At 41.8% G+C, this 20274-nt stretch overlaps 1 protein-coding gene across 3 annotated transcripts; it reads left to right on the forward strand.

The window, feature by feature from the left end:
* The first annotated feature begins 4809 nt into the window (after positions 1 to 4809).
* Trim38 (tripartite motif-containing 38) lies at positions 4810 to 18041 on the forward strand. Of its 3 annotated transcripts, XM_006516637.2 has the most exons (8): positions 4810 to 4952; positions 5618 to 5711; positions 8751 to 9298; positions 12187 to 12282; positions 14521 to 14751; positions 15645 to 15667; positions 15768 to 15880; positions 17270 to 18041. In XM_006516637.2, exons 3-8 carry the CDS (start codon positions 8882 to 8884, stop codon positions 17803 to 17805), a joined length of 1416 nt encoding a protein of 471 aa, XP_006516700.1. In that variant the 5' UTR covers positions 4810 to 4952; positions 5618 to 5711; positions 8751 to 8881; the 3' UTR covers positions 17806 to 18041. The 3 variants fall into 3 exon arrangements, with proteins under 3 accessions (XP_006516700.1, XP_011242605.1, NP_001025106.1); XM_011244303.1 differs by lacking the exon at positions 4810 to 4952 and having other exon boundaries at positions 5365 to 5711; NM_001029935.2 differs by lacking the exons at positions 4810 to 4952; positions 5618 to 5711 and having other exon boundaries at positions 8851 to 9298; positions 17270 to 17838.
* Positions 18042 to 20274: the final 2233 nt, after the last annotated feature.

Genomic DNA, 20274 nt, shown 5'->3' on the forward strand with positions numbered 1-20274 from the left:
CAGAAGAGAGACAGTGAGATGGATTTATTATGAGAAGGCAGGGGCTCAAATCTTTTCCTGATCGTTTGGGAGTGGCTTTATTTTTAGCTGGGCATGGTGGTGGGCATGCAGCTGTAATCCCAGCATTTGGGGGGTGGACGCAGAAGGATCAATGTTTAAGGTCATCCTCAACTACTTAGTTGGTGTGGGGAGGGGTGCGTAAGAGAGCGGGAGAGGATAGATGCTTTTCAATAACTTAATAATTTGATGATAAAGTTCGGTAATTTCATTAAAATCCCTAGCACTTCGTTCCTGAACTTCCTAGGAGCCCAGGGTCACAGCTCCAGCACACCACTTGAGGAAACAGGGGACAGAGAGAAGGGTTCTCTAATCCATTTTCACCCGTCTGTTCATAGTCAGAAATCATAGTCAGAGATCTAGCTCTTCCACAGAAAGGGTTAATGGTAGTGTTTCTCTTTCACGTTTTATCTTTAATAGGCTCAGAATGTACAGTGCACTAATGCAGGTGGCAGGAGTGCCTCTTAAACAGCAGGGACACTCAGAAACTAGCTAAGAACTATCAATTAGAGAGTCAAATCATCTGGAATGGACACCTTAACTTGATTTAAGAACATAAATACTAACCTTGTTTACAGTGGGTTTCTACTGTTAACATTACTAGTGCTTAAAGATCTTTTTTGTTTTCCTAGACGGGGCTCCCTATGTAGCTGTGGCTGTCCTGGAACTCACTATGTAGACCAGGCTGGCCTGGAACCAACAGAGATCTGCCTGCCTCTGCCTCTAAGAGGGAGTAAAGGTGTGTCTCATCATGGCCAGCTATTAAAGACCTTTCATGTTTGCTTTGTGCCTGTGAGAGATGTGACCCGTGTAATTGTTGTGTGTAAAATACAGTTGTTGTTCTTAGATGCATTTATGCATTTTTTCTCCTTTCTTGTTTTTGGATTTTAGTTTTCCTTTTTATCTTTCCTTTTTTATTTGTTGGCATCTTAGACATACCTGAGAGTCTTTTCTTTGTTCCTGTAGTTATTTACTGGTAAACGTTTTCTTATTACTGGTATCTTTGCACCTTGTAGATTTTTATATATTGTTTTCATCATAAAATATTTTCTAATTTTTCTTAGTGATTTTACTATTTAGGCTATTTACTATTCAGGAATATATAATTTAATTACCATGTCTGTCTGTAGACTTTCAATTCTTCTCTCTTGTTATTAATTTTCCACTCTACCGTGGCCAGGGAATATACAATGAATAACATTAATATTTTTATACCGATGGATATTTGCTCACTGGTCATCCAAATGGTCTATTCTGAGGAGTGGTTTGGGTACCCTTGATGAAAAAGGGATGGATTGTTCCATAGATAGGGCTTCTGGTTCTTAGAGTCCTGTGGTGCCTTAGATTTCATTACTGATCTTCCATCTACTTATTGAATCCATTATTGAAAGTAGAGGATTGAAGTCTCTCACTTCTACTGTCTAACTTCCCATTATTAACATCGGTCCTTTCACTTTTGTTCATGAATGTTTGGCTCTGCTGTTAGGGACATATATATGTGTATGGATATAATGGTATGCTTTCTTAATGAATTAATGTTCTTCTTATTACACAATGATAAATGATATGCATAATCTCTTGTGACCATGCTTGTCTTGTGGTTTATTTTGACTGGTTTTGACAGCTATTTCAGCTCTTTTTGGGGTGCTGTTTGTGCTATGCCTTTCCCATCCACTAATTCATCCTATTTCTCTTCCCTAGCCTGATCCATGTCACTGCTGGGCAGTATAAAATCACATTATCTTAGGTATTCAGTCATATAACCTTTAAAATACATTAGCATTTAGTATAGTTGCTGATAAAGTGAGATTTGCATCTTCCAGTTTGCTATTCATTTATACATGTAGATAAATTGCTATATTGGTAAGTATATATTGATGTGTTGATTATTTATATATAGTTATTTATTCTTGTTTTCTTTCATTACTGGTTTACTTTGTCCAATAGATATTTCTTATATATCATTTCAATTTTTAAAAGTTATTGATTTTAATGTGTTATTATTAATATGCAATGTTATTATTACGTTATTATTAACTATATATTATTATTACATGTATGGGCACATGTGCCCATGACACATGTGCGGCAGCCAGGAGACAACATTGATTCTAGCATTTTCTGCTACTCTTTGCCCTATTGAGCTGTGATCTACACGTTATTATCTTTATTAATCTTTATTGTCAACCTGACTGGCTTTAGAATCACTATGGAAACTACTAAGAGAGTGTTTCTCCGGAGTTTAACTGAGGAAGGAAGACTCATCCTGAGTTTGGGTGGCACTGTTCCTTGGGCTGGAGTCTCAAGACTGAACGAAATGAGAAAAATGAGCTTTTTCCTGCTATACACAACAGTACTTTCCCCTCAAGTGTGGACTGACTACACCTGCCTTAAACTATGAGCTGAAATAAGTCCTCTCCTGAAGTGGTTTCTGTCTGGTATTTTGTCAAGGCAATGAGAGTAGCAGCTAATACATCACCCATAACGTGCTGTACCCAGCATACATCACCTCACAGAGCACACTAGCCACACCACAGCACACAAGCATCAGGTCCACCAAAGGTTTCTGATCAAGGCTCAAAGTTTAATTTTCAGATCTGCGTTTATATAGGAAAAAACCCACAGACCCATCCTTTGTTTCTGCTGGATTAAGTTGCTTTGTTTCAGCTGGACAGTGTTGCAAAGGAAGCTCAGCTGGCGGTCTGCTCCTGCAGGAAACAGCGAGGCAGAAGACTTTACCCTATGTGGGCTAGGAAAACAATTAAGGTCTGTTTAGCCAGTTCAAGGCTGAGGGAAGGGCACACACACATCTTTTCAGGTATGTGGTTAGTGCTAGTCTGAAAGTTACTTTCACTTAACATATGCTAGAAACTGTTATAGACATTTGTGATTCATGGGTGGCTATTATTGATAAAAAGAATCATACCCATGTGGATCTGGCATAATAAAATGTCAATAAAAAGTGCCACAGATTTAAAAAAAAAAAAGGTGGGGGAGGGAAATGAGAAGGATTGAGAATAACAGAGGGTTACAGTTTTAAACAGTTAGAAGGAGAAGGGAGTCTTCAAGCAGGCAAGGGCAAATTTATCAAGGCTATATGGGGCTGACCCTTCCTCAGAGATCACACACTCAGTCCCAAGTGGGACTTTTGTTAAAGAGCTCCTACTGACCCTTCTCCATTCCTAGTGTCTGTACTACTGCACTGGAGCTCCGAGGACCACAAACAGCTTTCCCTGCTGAATATCTTGATTTCCCCTATTGGAGACGCTCCCATTGGTATTTGTCTAAGTTAAAGTTACCATTGCTATGATGAAGCACCATGATCAAAGCAACTTGGGGAGGAAAGCGTTTATTTGGGTGACTACTTCTACTACATCGTAGTTCATTGAAGGACATCAGGACAGGAAAACAGGACAGGAACCTGGAGGCAGGAGCTGATACAGAAGCCAAGAAGGCTAGCTGCTTACTGGTTTGCTTTATCTGGTTTGTTCAGCCTGTTAAGCCCAGGGACGGCACCACCCACAATGGGCTGGGCCCTCCCTCCCCCATCAATCACTAAGAAAATGCCCTACAGCTAGATTTTATGGAGGCATTTTCTCAAGATTCTCTTCTTTCAAATGACTGGCTTGTGTCAAACTGACACAGGAGTGTTTCTGGGGTTTATCTTTGGGAGCATATCGCTGAAGTCTCATCTGAAAAAACGTCTCCCTCCTTCTACACTCTGTTACTCATACCCACTCATGAGTCAAGACACAGATATGAGGGTCATCTGTCACGAGACAGACTCCAATTTGCTTTTGTGTCACTAGTGTTTGGTGGGGTAATGGTAGTTGGTTTGGGCACTCACAAACTTCCGTCTCTCCCATTGAGATGAACTATACTTGAATATAGTCTCACAAATACACAACAAAAGCTATGGGTATCTGAAGGGGTCATCTTGGAATCCAGGACACAGGGGCTCCTTCTTTCTCACGGTGCCTCAGCACTGTTATGGTCTCAGGATTTCACAGTGGTGAAGAGTCTACTATTTGAGGTGGGAAGGTAGAAACATGTCTAACATTTGCTTGTAGCCTGAGTTGAGACAGTGGTTGGGATGAACTCTGTGCACCCTTTGCAACCTGAGGACCCAGCACTGAGTAACTATCACAATTATGGCCTTGGGGACTCCAGAGTCCAAGTAACACATACTCCATCCGATGCCCTCAGCCCCCTTTCCCAGCTCCTTAAGCAAGCAGGAAAGGTATTTGCATACTTGCCCTATTAACCTGCAGCTACAAATATAGTCAGGCGCCTTGTTTTTATATAAAGGAGGGATTCATTTCCCTCCTTTTGATAATTCTCTTTTGATATCTTACTCAGTGAAACTATCTTGACTTGATTTTTTGGAATAGAGAGGCTGAGTCTGACATCCTCACCTCCAGCCTTTCTCCATAGAGCACTGGGCACACTGGCATGTAGGATCTTAGGGTGAGTGTCCTGACTAACTCAACAGCAGTGGCTGTTGATGTCAGTGATCCGCTGTGACAACCTCCCCTTTGCACCTCCAAAGCAGTTAAGAACGGATAAGCCACCTCAAAATGCCAATGACACAACACAGCTTTAGAAACCTTTGGAGTCTCAAGAGCGTTGGACGTAAAAGCAGATAGATCTCACATCAGAACACTCTTCTGGCTGTGTCACAAGAGTTTTGAACTTTGTTTCTTGAGTTTGTCCTTCCCTCTTTTTTTTTTTTTTTTTTTTTTAGATAAAAAGTTTCAAAAGACCAGAGCGACTTCATTGGCTATGGATTGGCCTCCTGCAGTGCTCTCACCCAGATGACTCAGCAGAGTCTTCTAGGTTTCCGGAAGTGGCAAGTGCTCAGCAGAGCACAACTGGATCCACGATTGTCTCCAGAGGTGTGGGCCTGTGCACACTGGAGGGAAGGTTGTTACATGTGTGACTAATATGTGGGTTGGTGCGTGAAATATATATAGGCACCCACACTAGCTCCGGCTACGTACTAGTCACGCGGTTTCCCGCCACCAGGCTCTCCGTGGTCTCCATCGTCCCCAAGCGGCGGCCGCCCAACTCGTTCTCTTGCTGCGGATCCTGTTGTCATTCCCAGTACTCTGCCCCCTGTGATTAACTGTCACAAATCCTCATAACCTGGCAAAATCAAAACTCTAGCAGCTTGTAATTTATCACTCAGATTTAATAAGCAAATTCTCAACACACAAAATGCCGAAAGAACTTAACACTCAATTGATATAAATACAAGCTGTACACGGAGATGGGGCAAATGCACCCTACTTATTATTTAATCATCTATCTAGGAAATCCCCAATAGTTATGGCTCCCAGGACTGTGTGGTTCTGGCTCCACTTCCTCTCCTACAAGTTTCCACCATCTTGTCTCCTCATCTCTGTACTCTCTAACTCTCCGCCCACCTTCTTTTTCCACTGCCCAGTTACAGGCTCTAGCCTTATCTTGTGCCCTGCCCTCACCTGCTCATAGACCGCAATCCACAGGGTGGGACCTCCGTGGAAAGTGTCTCCAGATAACAGAGTCCTCTCCCCTACAGCTCTGGAAAGACTCAGGACTGGGGCAGCTCTCACATTGGCATCTGCTTTTGCTTCTCGAATGGCACAAGCAATCTCAGATAATCCAGAATATAGGTGAGTGAAGCTTAGGTCAGGCCAGGCTGCTGGAGCCTTTGAAGTGGTCAGGGGAGCCCATTTGCCAGGAATGTGATGCCCCTTGCAAGAAGCCCCAACTATATGGGGTCAGTATCCTCCCTTGAGAAGAAATTCTTTGTGGCTCTGTGTCTCGTTTAAGAGGAAGGCAACCTTTTTGGCAAATTCAGTTGAACTTCTGTTTTAATTTCTCTCTCTCTCTCTCTCTCTCTCTCTCTCTCTCTCTCTCTCTCTCTCTGTGTGTGTGTGTGTGTGTGTGTGTGTGTGTGTGTGTGTGTGTGTGTGTGTAATCACGATGTGTCTCAGAAGCAGCTGTCATCATTGCCATCATAGCTGCTCTTAGCCCTTTGGTTGTCAGTGTCCTCCTGGGACATATCAGAATTACAGTTCTCATTAAAGTCTGGCCTCCTTCCCACTTTCTCTATAGCCTAGGCTCTGACATGACACTCCCTGAGTTCACATCACCTGAACTTCTGGAAGCAGGCTTCGGCCTAGAGAAGAGACATGAATCCCCTGGGTCTTAAGGAATGTTACTCCCCTCTGCCCTCTTTGAGCCTTTTTTCCAGTTCTCTTGGCACCAGAATAAACCAATCTTTGGCCAGGCATGGTGGTACAAACTTGTGTAATGCCAGAAGGCAAAGATAAACAGATTAGTTCATATGCCAAATCAGATTGATAGGCATAGAAGGGTTTTGGTTTGGTTTGGGTTTTGTTTGTTTGTTTGTTTGTTTGTTTTGCCAGTCAGGGCTATGTAGGTAAGCCATGTCTCAAATAACAGACAAGAAATTCTACCAGTAGATCAATTTTGTTTGCCTCAGTTATATTTGCCATCCTCCTATTTGTGTCTCTACTGATATTTTATTGTCAAGATATCTTGTGATCTTTAGGGGTAGAGGTTTAAGAAAGATTTAAATCTGATAGTCTGATTGGAATCTTCCACCAACCACCTGAAAGTTCCAAATAGTCATGAAGTTTGCAATCTATTTTGTCAGATATTAAGACACCTGCTTCCTTCCTGGTCCCATTTGATTGGAGTACTCTAAGGCAAAGCCTATCTTTCAAACTGTGATGTTTTCTTGTAGACAAAAGACAAATGAGATTTGTGTCTTCATCCATTCAGCCAGCCTATATCATTTCTTTAGAGAATTGAAGACATTAATATTTAAAGTTATCAAAATATATGCCTTGATTGCAGTCATTCTGCTGATTTTGATGTTATGTTCCTAGTGTTACTTTGGGTTTGAGTAATTCTAACTTTGTACTTCTTTGTACAGTCTCATTCCTCTATTCAACCCCAAATATTACTTCCTATATTTTCTTTAGGTTTAATGTGTTGGCTAGATACATTTTAGGCTGTTTATATCATGGAAGGTCTTTTCCCCCCTTCAACTATGGCAGGCAGGTATGTTGTGTATATTAATCTAGGTTGTCTGGCATGGTCTTTTAGGACTTGGAACACACTGCTCCATGCTTTGCTGGCTTTCAGAGTTTTGGGGGGTTTTTTTGTTTTTGTTTTTGTTTTTATTTTTAACGTGTTCATTTTATACCTTATTTTTAAAAATTTGTTATTAGATATTTTCTTCATTTCCATTTCAAATGCTATCCCCAAAGACCCCTATACCCTCCCCCGACCCTGCTCCCCAACCCACCCACTCCTGCTTCCTGGCCCTGACATTCCCCTGTACTGGGGCATATGATCTTCGCAAGACCAAGGGCCTCTCCTCCCATTAATGGCCGACTAGGCTATCCTCTGCTACATATGCAACTAGAGACACAGCTCTGGGGGGTACTGATTAGTTTATATTGTTTTTCCTCCTATAGAATTGCAGACCCCTTTAGCTCCTTGAGTACTTTCTCTAGCTCCTTCAATAGGGACCCTATGTTCTATCCAATAGATGACTGTGAGCATCAACTTCTGCATTTGCCAGGTACTGGCATAGTCTCACAAGAGAGAGCTATATCAGGGTCCTGTCAGCAAAATCTTTCTGGCATATGCAATAGTGTCTGGGTTTGGTGGTTGTATATGGGATGGATCCCCGGGTGGGGCAGTCTCTGGATGGTCCTTCTTTCCATTTGAGCTCTGAACTTTGTCTCTGTAACTCCTTCCATGGGTATTTTGTTCCCCATTCTAAGAAGGAGTGAAGTATCCACACTTTGGTCTTCCTTCTTCTTGAGTTTCATGTGTTTTGCAAATTGTATCTTGGGTATTCTAAGTTTCTGGGCTAATATCTGCTTATCAGTGAGTGCATTTCATGTGTGTTCTTTTGTAATTGGGTTACCTCACTCAGGATGATACCCTCCAGATCCATCCATTTGCCTAAGAACAGAGTTTTCACTGAGAAATTATGCCTCCTTTTTTGTAGCTTTCAATACATCTTTTTTGTTTTAACTATTGAACACTGTGGGGATTTTCTTTTCTGATCTTGTCTTTTTGGTATTCTATGTGTTTCTTGCATCTATATGAGTATGTCTTTCCTTAGTTTGGGAAAGCTTTATTCTATGATCATACTGAAGATACATCTGATCGATGCCATCTTTTGTGGATTCTCCTCCCTCATTTATTCCTGTAATTAGAAGGGTTGGTCATTTCTTGGTGGCCTACATTTCCTGTATGTTCCTTTTCTGTGTTTTTATTTTATATGCTTATTCTTGATCCTTTGCCTTCTCTTCAAGTCATGGTATTCTATCTTCTACTTGATTCATAAGAATAGGAAAATTTTCATACTCTCTAGCTGAGTTCAACTTCTGAGAGGAAGCTATCTTACCTCTGCCATTCTTAGCACTTGGCCCAAGAGAACACTGGACAAAAATGGACTGTTCTATATCTGGGCTATCATGTAGTCACCAGCTGCATCTGGCAATTAGAAAAATGGAATGTGAGCAATAAAACAGAAAATATACTTTTAAATGATTAAATTTTTATTAGGTTGAATGTAAGTGGCTACATGGGATAGTGGCTATTATGTAAATACAATAGATATTTATGTATCTTCTCAATTCTAATCTGTTTCTCTTTTCTAGAGACTACAAACCTCTAAACCCAGTAGCCGTCAGTTGATTGTATTTAAGTTTAGGTGAGGTGTACATCTACCACTGTGGGAAACATTTCTCTACTTCTGATTGCCACATTTGGAAACTTCTCAGAAAAAGCCATGGGCTCAGACTTTAGCACGGTGAAGATAAGAAAGGTCACTTCTTGCTCCATCTGCAAGGCCATGATGTCTCACCCAGTGAGCATCAACTGTGGACACAGCTACTGCAAATCCTGCATACAGAGCTATTATTGCAATGTCAGCCCAAAAACAGGGTGGAAGATGTTGGGCTGTCCTTTGTGTAGTAGTCCATTTAGCTTAGAGAACCTCAGGCCCAACAAGGAGCTAGAAACCATAATTGATATGATCAAGGGGATGGAAGAGCAGGATCAAGACATGGTGTGTGAGGAACATGAAGAGAAGTTCAATCGCTTTTGTGAAGATGACGGTCAACTCCTCTGCTGGCGCTGTTATTGGGAAGATCGGCACAAAGGTCATACCTTGGCTCATGTGAAAGATGTGTACCAGAACTACAAGGTAAAAATTATGGTTGGGAGCCTCTACAAGTGTCCAATCTAATGAGCTCTATAAGTATGAGAATTGCTGTGTAATAAAGACCCATGTTCAGATCCCAGCACCCACATAAAAAGCATGGCTACCCTTCATCTGAAACCTTAGTGTTGGAAGGAACAAGACAGAAGGATCAATGGGACTTGATGGCCACCAGCTTAGCTCCAAGTTCAGTGTGAGACCCTGCCTCAAAAGAATAAGGCTGAGAAGCAGAACAGGAAAACCACTGTCTTCTTCTGGCCTCTGTGTGTGCACAGGCATTGGCTCTCCCATACATGTGCATGCATACAACTATATCTCTCCTTCCTGCACACCTCTCTTTTTCATATGCACACACACACATACACACACATGCCACACCACACCGTTATCACCACCACCAACAACAACACCAACACCACCTACCAAGGTTGTAGGAGAGAGTCCACATGCAAAGTCATGCCATAGGAACTTCCTCATCATTGCCAAGGCAAGCAGCACTGTAAAGGTAAGGGAGAAACATAGCTGAACCCAGACTCTTCTCATCACTTCCAATTCTTAATCCTAGACCAAGTAGTACCTACTATGTTCATTTAGAAAGTTTATTTGAAAAGTAAAGGGCCAGAAGCACTGAGAAGATCTAGTACTGTAAAATAAAAACATCAAGGGAAGTTTCAAAGAGTGTGAGAGGGCAGACTCAAACAAGATTCCAGAAGAGTCAACGATCTGAAAGCAAATGCTCATGGTGAGTTGTGCAGTGGGAGATTTGCCATGATTCATAGGCTCTCCCTTGAGAGCACAGAGCCTTCTGTCTGACACAGTGAGAGAAATGGTCAGTCTTGCTGGTTTTGGATGGTTTTGTTTTGTTTTGTTTTGTTTTGTTTTGTTTTGTTTTGTTTTAATGTGATGTGATTTTTAAGACGGGATCTCTCTACATATCCCTGGCTGTCCTGATACTCACTATGAAGTTCATGCTAGCCTTGAACTCACAGAGAGCTGCCTGCCTCTGCCCCCAAGAGCTGTGTTCAAAGGCATGCACCACCACAGTTGGCTGCTGTCTTGATTCTTGTCTATTCTTCTGGCGTGCAGGAGAACTTACTAAGTGGGCTCCTCATGCTCTAGTCGGTGAAGCAGACATGGCCTCACATAAAGGCCTCACGACTTCCATAAGGATGAATCAGTGACCGCTGCCACTCAGCACACTCGGTTCTCCTTCATCCACCCTCCAACAGCTGCGATGCAGAAATTCCTATTCGAATGACTTTAAAAAAAAAAGGAGCAAGGTAGGATGACAGCTACCTGCCACAGAGTCAGACTGCTTGGGCGAAACATTAGCCCTGGTGCTCAGCAGATGGATAACTGTGCTAATTTGCTTCAAGTTTTCCCATCTTGTTATCCCTATCAGTACACAGACATGATAGCATCTGAGTCCTCAGAACATAAGCTGGGAGCTGTGTTTGCTTTATGGATATTATAGCATGTAAAGTTTAGGACAGCATGTGACACATAGCAATGGCAATATGTTGTTTTTCTCAATCAGTCACAGGATCTTTTGGAGGATCTCTTGGACACTAATGCATACACATAACTCTGGAGTTACAGAGGACAGAAGTCAATTTTTTAACCTTTTATCATTACAAGCAATTTCTGGTAGCCTCAAACTGTTCTAAGTGAAAATACAAGAAACCATGTTAAGGATTATTCGGGGGTGGGGGTTTGGGGGAGTAGTTTGACAAGGACACGAATTCCTTTAAGTTGGTTTCTTGATGTCATCCTCAAGACCCCTCTTCTTTCCAAGCTCTGATAACTTCAATTAGTATCCTGGCCTTTTCTTTGTACCTTACCGTAATAAGTACTGTGATGATGTGAATATGTGTGGTCCAGGAAATGGCACTATCAGGAAGTGTGGCCTTGTTGGAGGAAGTGTGGCCTTGATGGAGGGAGTGTGTCTTTGTGGGTGTGGGCTTTAAGACCCTCGATCTAGCTGCCTGGAAGCCAGTCTTCTGTGTACCTTGGAAACAAGATGTAGAACTCTCATTTCCTCCATCACCATGCTTGCCTGGATACTGTCATTCTCCTACTTTGATGACAATGAACTGAACCTCTGAACCTGTAAACCAGCCCCAATTAATGTTGCCCTTTATAAGAGTTGCCTTGGTCATGGTGTCACTTCACAGCAATAGCAACCCTAACTAAGACACATACAGAGTTCCAGATATGTCAAACATCTCAGTATTGGCTACGATTGGTTCAGCACACTATTTATAAACTCTCCCTGCAAATGGCTGTAGCAGTCTATAACAACCTTCCCCAAGTGACATGGTTTGGCAAATGACACAGGAGTCCAGTTTTACTCTTGAGACTCCCAATTATGCCTCCTGAGGTGAGTTATTTGACCCCTTCCTAAGCCTCATTTTCTATAGCACAGCAAAGATATTAAGCATCCTACCAACTGCCCAGGATTGCTAAGGCAATTAGTAACTCACCACATACAAAACCCTCAGCATGCACTCAGAGAGATGTATGAAGAGCTCAATAGTTATTCATTGTGATTTTACCACATTTCGGAGTGCTGAGATTCATATTAAGTGCCTAATGGAGAATCAAATTAAGGGTAAGGGATGTAGCTCAGTTGGTTGTGTGCTTGCTTAACTTGCCCTAGGTTCAATGTTTGTCAGTACTGCACAAAACAGGGGACAGTAGTGTATGTCTGTTTCTTGTAACTCCGAAGATAAAAGCAGGGAGTTCAAGGTCATCTTTGGCTACTTAGTGAGTTCAAGATCACCTTGGGCCATATCAGACCCTGTTTGATATGAAATGGAAATGAAATCAAGGTTGATAAGAATTTATTTTACTCACTCAAATTTTTCCTTCAGGAAAAACTCCAGAACACCATGACAAAATTGCGTGAACTCCAAGAGAATCACGAAGTTCAGATACATTTCATAACACACCAAATAAATGCCTGGAAGGTAAGAGTCTGAGTTCATTGGTGTCGAGTGATTTTCTGTAGTGAGTCTAGGCATAGAGGAAGACCGGGACAAATACAGGGATGGCTGTCTCCTGCCAATACATAGAAACCCTAAAGAAGAGAGCACTGCTTTCATATCCTAGATGTTTACATCTGCGAAGCTTTGACACCAAGGTCTTCCATCTGCCAATAGTAACTGGCTGGGATTTCTGATGTTTCATCAAAAGCTAAATTTGGCTTCTCAGGTTCTTTGGACTTGGACTCATCTTTATGAAGTCAACTTGCTACCATTATACTTGGGTGTAATGTACACCCATCCTTTTGTCTCATGCTTATTTTACATACTAGGATGCATGAAAACTTCCATCTTTGCTTTGAGGCGCAGACTTTCATTCTTCCTTTAAAAAAATTATCCAAAAAATTAATTATGTATGTATATGGGTTTGGGAAGTGAGTCCAGGTATCCAGGGATGCCAGAAGAGGGCATCAGATCTGGAGCTCACCTGATAGGTCCTCTTTAAGAGCAGTTGTTACTCTTAACCATTGTGCCATCTTTCCAGTCCTAAGACTTTCATCTTTAATACTGCATGCTACTTATTTATTCTGTGACACATTTTGCTTCACATATTGAATGCAGTAGTCTGGTACTCTGGTGTCATCGCTCTAGAGGTAGTGGAACGTGGGAGAATGGAGCTTAGAAATGAGGTGGACTTTATTTAGAGCATCAGACAGTTTATATTCTGAGGGTTAACCATGCTCTTATGAGCAGAGTTCACTTGCATTCAAGCTGTATACAATCACAAGGACTATGTACCTGGAAACATTATCTGAAAAACAACAGTAAGATAATGGATAATCTGGTGTAAACCACTCCTGTTTACACCCAGGAGGGGCATGAATGTACAGTCCGAGAATAACCGTGTACTTTTCAGGGCTGAGTTCACCAGAGTCCAGTTTTCTTGGAGTTTTCTCACAAGCCCACAGAATTGTTATAACACAGCTTCAGTCATGGGTCATGTTCCAACCTTCAGACACCAACATTCTGACCTTGTTGTGTTTGTCTGAATCCAGCTCTTAGCCTCACCAGGTGAGAAACCAACCTTGGAGAAAGTTTATCAAGCACGACTTTGCTCCTAGGCATGGTAAAGGAGGTTTATTGTAGATATGAGGAAGAACATAGCCAAAGACACCTGCGAGAGTCCAGCGTGACCATGACCCTGAGCCAGGCCATGTGAGAAGATGGGAAAGGGGAGAATCGGGAAAGTAAAGGGAAGACAAAAAAATAATCAGGCAACCAAAATGGCTTGATTGTACAGAGGGCAGCCTAACCCCTGGGCTGGAGAAGTCTAGCATAGGGATGGGTATACCAGCCATACCCTGTAACTGGTAGGGACCAAGGGATCCTGGGAGATCTTTGCAGCCAAGTCTACCTTGATATATTAAATAAGCACCTTAGCCAGCCATCCTGGGTTTGGGGCCAATTACGACACAGTCAGCTTGCACAGCTAGGGCCATTCTTCCTTCTGCCTCCTTGGCATATGGATGTTTAACTTCAACTTCCAGAACATTTAAAAAAGAAATTGTTTCCTTTTATAACGGATAAAGTATTTGAACAATGCTCTCCTTCTATAATTCAAGTTTCCCAGGTTCCTATCCCACCGTTCTCCCATATCTTAGTTGAACCAGAAGAAAATTAATTGGTAGTTAAATTAAATAAGAAGTTAGGGACACTCTCTCCCCACACCTCTAAGTGCCAGGTAAGAACTTAAGGCACTCATCCTGCTTGGGTGACTCATTGTGAGCTTACATCAGTGTAGCTGATCCTGCGTTGCGGGGTACGGGTGGGGGGAGATATTATACATAGAGCATAAAACTTGTTTTTAGCCATTGGCAACCACAACTGACTACAGGTGAGGACTAGTGACATTGTTGCTGTTATGTAACCATCATCATATTCACCTTCAGGACACTTTCATACTCTTCAAACTGAAGCAGGAATTAATTGTCCATTCCTTCTGTCTCCCAGAGCCTGGTAATCACTGGGATTTCCGTGTCTCCAAAATTTACCCTGCTAGTGCTTTGTGTAAATAGGCGTATCAGTTCCCAAGTTTTGAGCTTATTTCAATTAGCAGGATGTCATCAAGCTTCCTCCTTGTCTTTTGTTTATCTATTTGTTTGTAAATTCAAAGACAGGCGTGTTCCCATGCTTTGAGCATTTTGTTGTTGTTGTTGACTCCAGGATGCTGTAGAGGATCGTCGGCAAACAATCAAGTCAAACTTCAAGAATCTCCAGAGTTTTCTACAGGAAGAAGAGAAGTTTTATCTTTGGAGGTTGGAAAATGAGGAAAAGGAGATGCTGGTGCAGCTGGAAGGCAGCGAGGCCAATCTACAGCAGACGTTTGAGAGAGCTCAATGCCAAATTCAGGAACTGGAGGCAAAATGTCAGGGCTCAGCCCAGAAATTGCTACAGGTGAGGCTGTGTGCTGAAGCAGGGAGAGAAGGCAGGTGATTCTGATAGCAGAAGGGGGCTGGTACAGAAGCATGGAGATTGACAAGGCCTGTCTCCACTCAGAATGGCAGTAATATTGGTCTGGGGAATTTGGGGTCATGTTCGAGTAGCATCAGGATGATCTCCACTAGGCTACAGGACTCTTGAAGTTAATTAGAAGAAGTAACTTACTCTGGGTGAACATGGAATTAGAAAAATCGGGTTGATCCCTGCTATCATGCTCGCATTAGCTCATTCGCTGAGGTATCTGTCAGACTTATTCAAATATGCTTTCAAGTGACAGATGGTGACAGCATAAAGATGTAAGAGAATAATGACTACTCAGTGGTTTGTTTATAGGGTCCCCAATCCAGAACTAACTTACAGCTGCGTGTCTGATATATCCATCCCATCAGGATAAATAACTGGAGCTCTGACTTCCTCCTCGGCTAGTGCTGCTGGTTACAGCTTAAGGTTGAGAATGCGGCTTATATGCTGCACTTCTCTGTGGTACCTGCTTAGCTCAGTCTAAGGAGCTATGGGCAGATTTACCACTAGGGATTTGTGTTACAAGTTATCTCTACCAAGGATTCTCTGTAGAGGAAGTTTAATCACTGGAAGCAGTTCTTGGTTTTTATCTTAAGCAGCCCACATTGTAGGGTTCACAGATCCACAGGCTTCAATCATGAACTACAGGCTCCCCCTTTATGGCAGACCAGGGAGGAAAACATTCCTCAATGTCCATTACATGGAAGGGTACTTGATTCTTACTTCTTCTGAGAGGAGTATATTCAGAGAGTGGCTGGACATGGAAAAGTCCATGAATGACTGATGTAAACACAATCACCTTTTTGGTTTTTGTTTTTTCCCCATAGGACGTGAAAAACACTTTGAGCAGGTAAGTCCTGCATGTACACCCAAAAGAAGGATTCAGGGTCTGTATGTAGAGCCGACTGGAGCGTGACATTGAGAAAAGCCCCGCCTTCTGCTTCTCCTAGGTGTGAGGCCATGAAGCGAAACCCACTGAAGGCTGATCCCCTGAAGGTTCACACTAAATGTAATGTGTCTGAGCTGTACTTCGATGTGAAGACGATATTACGACGTCACCAAGGTAGGGATGTGAATGCAGGGGTCCCTACCTGCTACAGCTGGAAGAACCTTAAGCGGGAACCAGGCTCGTCTCCAGCTGCAACACTTATTCACTTATTACTTTTTTACAGTTGTCTGTTGGCATCAGTGCAAATGCTTAGACTGTGGTTATGGTTTATGCCAGTTTAGTAAGGCGGTGGATGTGTGTCCTTCCCCAAGACTCATGATGTCATTGGCATTGACTAGTTGACTAGATTTCCAGTACCAGGAATAGTTTCCCTGGTGTTGAATAGGTCTTAAGTCCAATTAGAACACTGTTGGTTACCCCCAAAGGTATGTGTGCCACTACTACACACATATGGTTATCACACCTTATTGGTTGGTGTTTTGGTTCACTGGTTTCATAGCTGGGTAGTCTAGTTCTTAGAGAGATGGCAGTCAGGTCAGTTCCAGACCAGGTGACTCTGAGCCCTGTGTCTGAAGTAATGGTGCCTTCAGCAATAGGGACTTATCTTCCATATCTAGGGATAACAGAGGACAATAGCAATGAGCTGTGAGTTTTGGGAATCTCTTGGGCAACCCTGAACAGCTCAAAGAGGGCTTCTGTCCCAAGTGGCATAACTGCTCCAACAAGGCCACTCCTCCTAATCCTTCCCAAAGAGTCTCACCAACTGGGGGCAAACCGTTCAAATATCTGAGTATATGGGGGCCATTCTCGCTCAAAGTACCACAGTAGTTGAGCAGCATGTAGTATACTGGAAATAATTTTAGGGACTTTTCTCAATAATGAAGGGACATTATTATCCCAGTGAATAAGCTTCATGCTCTGTCTGTTACTCAGTGCCTGGTATATCCTATAGCTTCTGGCCCATGATTACTAAATTCAAAAACCTCTAGTCAATATTGGAGAAATTGTTTTGTTTCTCTTTTCCATTAGTGATAGTTTTTGTTTGTGCTTTCTGTTTATTTGTGGAGATTTTTTTTTGAGATAGTGTTTGGGTAGAATGTAATTATAAACAAAGAGGGGAAGGACTCCTTTATGCTCCATGATCAATGTCAGCAGTCATAAAAGTTCTGAATCAGAATGATTTGGGGCAGAACAGGAACCAGAGTAATTCTAAAGAGTTCTAATCCTTGGCGTGTCTGAATGAACCATGATGCCAGTGATAGAGATAAGGGAATTGATGGTATTATTGCCACTGTTTGTTAGACATATATGTACCATATCTCAGACAAACATTAACTCAACTCTCCTCATGGCTTACAATAGGCATGGTGATTTTCTTTTTATAGGTACTTTATATATGGTTTGCACAGACTTACATGCTTAAGTCATATTTGATCAGAGTTTTGTCTTTGTAAAGTATTACGTTTGTAACTCTTAAAAGACTGGTTATGGTTGTTTTTACAGTCAGCGTGATCCTGGACCCCAGCACAGCCCACCTTGACCTAGCTCTGACTAAAGGTGGAAGATTAGTGACTTACAAAAGATGCCCCAGGGATCTTCAGGCAAGATCTTCAGCCAAGAGGTTTTATGGTTTACCCTGTGTCCTGGGCTGTGAGGGCTTTACTTCGGGGAGATATTACTTTGAAGTCTCTGTTGAGAATGCAACCAGTTGGGATTTGGGAGTCTGTGTAGAGAATGTGCACAGGGGCTTTAACATGAAGAAGGAGCCTGAGTCTGGATTCTGGACCATCAAGATGTCTGAAGAGGACGGCCTTGAAGCTCTTACTTCTACCCCTACTCCTCCCCTTCATCTGATTGAAAAGCCCCAGATTCTGGGAGTTTTCCTAGACTATGAGGCTGGAGCTGTATCGTTTTACAGTGTAACTACTGGCTCTCATATCTTCACCTTCCCTAAGGCTTCCTTCCAGGATACTCTGAGGCCCTTTTTCCAGGTTTATCAATATTCTCCTTTGTTCCTGCCTGCCATAAATAATCAATGAAAGAAGTAAGTCCCTATGCCTTAAGTAGCCTCATAGAAAACCCATAAATATCACAAGGCAGAAACTTTATCTTCACTGCTATCCCAATTCTTTTAGTGAACTTTCAATAAATATGCATTGAATTAATAACCCTTTCAAATGTGTTGAATATTGAATGACTCAAAACATATTGCACGATCCCTGTGTTTGAAGGTAATTATTGTTTTCTGTTTATAGTGGGCACAGCTGTGAGGGATGTTTTTCTAAATTAAATCATTAAAAGTTGAAAGACCACTTTTATCTCTTTTGCAAACTTTTAAAAAAGATTTATTTATTTTTATATATTTGAATACACTGTCACTGTCTTCAGACACACCAGAAGAGGGCATCAGATCCCATTACAAATGTTTGTGAGCCACCATGTGGGTGCTAGGAATTGAACTCGGGACCTCTGGAAGAGCAGCCATTGCTTTTAACCACTGAGCCATCTCTCCAGAAGAAGATCCACTTTGGGCCACATCTGCTGGAAGCCTATATAAAGGACATGGTAGGGAAAGTTCTCTCTCTCTCTCTCTCTCTCTCTCTCTCTCTCTCTCTCTCTCTCTCCCTGCTTGTCTCAGGTCTCTCTGGCATGTCCATTCTTTCCCTGGCAGTTGAGCCTACTTCTTCTAGATTTCAATGTATACTGAAGAACAACTGAGATATTCAGCTTCGTGTATTGAACAATTCTGGATTTTTGGACTTTCTTTTGGTTGGCAATCATAGTTGACTAGCTGGGCCACAGCCTATAAGCCATACTAATAAAGAAATCATACGTGTGTGTTGTGTGTGTGTGTGTGTGTGTGTGTGTACACATACATACATACATCATACATACATACGTACATATGTACATACATACATACATACATACATACGTATGTATGTACATACATAGTGGTTGTTGATATCCATGCTTTATTCCTATTTTGGAAAAGAGGCATGGAGATTGAAAAAGAATTTTATACCATTTTCTTGTACAATTAAAAATACACTTTGGATGAATTTTTAGAATCTATTTTTCAGTTTCCTAGAGAATTCAATAACCATGTTTCTCCATTTTTATTCCATCTTTCTTTCATAGTTTTCATAATCTACACCAGAGGCACATAAGAGAAAGCAAGCTTTGTGTGGTTCACCATGCTGTTAGCTAACATGCTGACCAGTAGGTGGCAGTCTTGTATTTTTGGTGGCTGTGATAACACAGCTTTGGCTTTAATAAAATGTAAATACTTCTTGGTCCAAGATCAAATAAAGGTAAAAGTCATCTTGTTCTTACAAAAGATTTTAAACAATTTAAGCCAGCGATGTTTTTGGTGTTTTTCTTTGTTGTTGCTTTTTGGTTTTCTTCGAGATAGGGTCTCACTCTGGCCTGGAACTAGCTTTGTAGACCAAGCTGGCTGTGTGAACTCATAGAGCTCCATGGACCTGACTCCACCCCGAGTGCTGGGATTAAAGGCATGCAACAACACACTTGGCAATAATATTAATTTTCATTCAGAACAACAAAATTCTTTCTCCCCCCCTCCAAAGCCCCCCAACTTAGATAAGATCTGATTAGATAAGCTATCTTGGAGTTCACTATGTAGCCCAGGCTGGCTGCAAACTTATGGAAATCCTCCTGCCTCAGCATCTCAAGTGCTGAGTGTTGAGATTATAGGTATGAACTACCATGCATAATTATGACTTTATTGACTGGTTGATCGATTTTAGTTTTTAGAGACAGTATCTCAGGTTGTCCAAGTTGACACTCACTATGTAGCAGATAATAACCTTGAACTTTTGATTGTTTGCATCCACCTCTTGCGTGCTGGAAATACAGGGGGCATCACTACATCCAATGTTTGTGATTCTGGTGGTCAAGTAGGGAGGCTCATACATGCTCAGCAGACATTCTACCAACTAAGTTATAATATATCCCTGGCTCCCTTGGTGGGTTTAAATGTCACCTCATGGGAGCCTTGCTTCTTATTTAATTCCTATGAATTTCATTTGCTTTAGCAAGTCATCAACCTCATTAGAGTCAGGTTTTATCACCCCATCAAGACTCCTTGGCAGGTCAGCTCTTAACTGTTTTGAACTATCATTCAGATTTCTTCTATAACTATTTTGGGTCCTTAGTGGCATTCTACCCATAGTTCATTTCTTAAGGACTGTGGCTGTTTAGGGTGAGAGTTGGGAGCCAGACAGCCCTCTATCTCCAAGTAGGCAGAGAAATACAGATAGGCTTGGGGTATGTGTGTGTGTGTAGAAAGACAGAGGCAGAAACACACAGAGAGACAGAGAGAGATGGCTGTAATTTTTTTCTCTTTTTCTTTTTCTCTTTCATTCTAATTCTCAAGCAACCACATCCCTAAAATTTTAGTATTTTAGTGATAAGACATCTAAAGTCAGGGAAACTGTGATTTCAAGATGTGTGTTGAATGTTGGGTTTTGTGTGTGTGTGTGTGT

The sequence above is a fragment of the Mus musculus genome, chromosome 13 (assembly GCF_000001635.26).
Source record: "Mus musculus strain C57BL/6J chromosome 13, GRCm38.p6 C57BL/6J".
Classification (NCBI taxonomy): domain Eukaryota; kingdom Metazoa; phylum Chordata; class Mammalia; order Rodentia; family Muridae; genus Mus; species Mus musculus.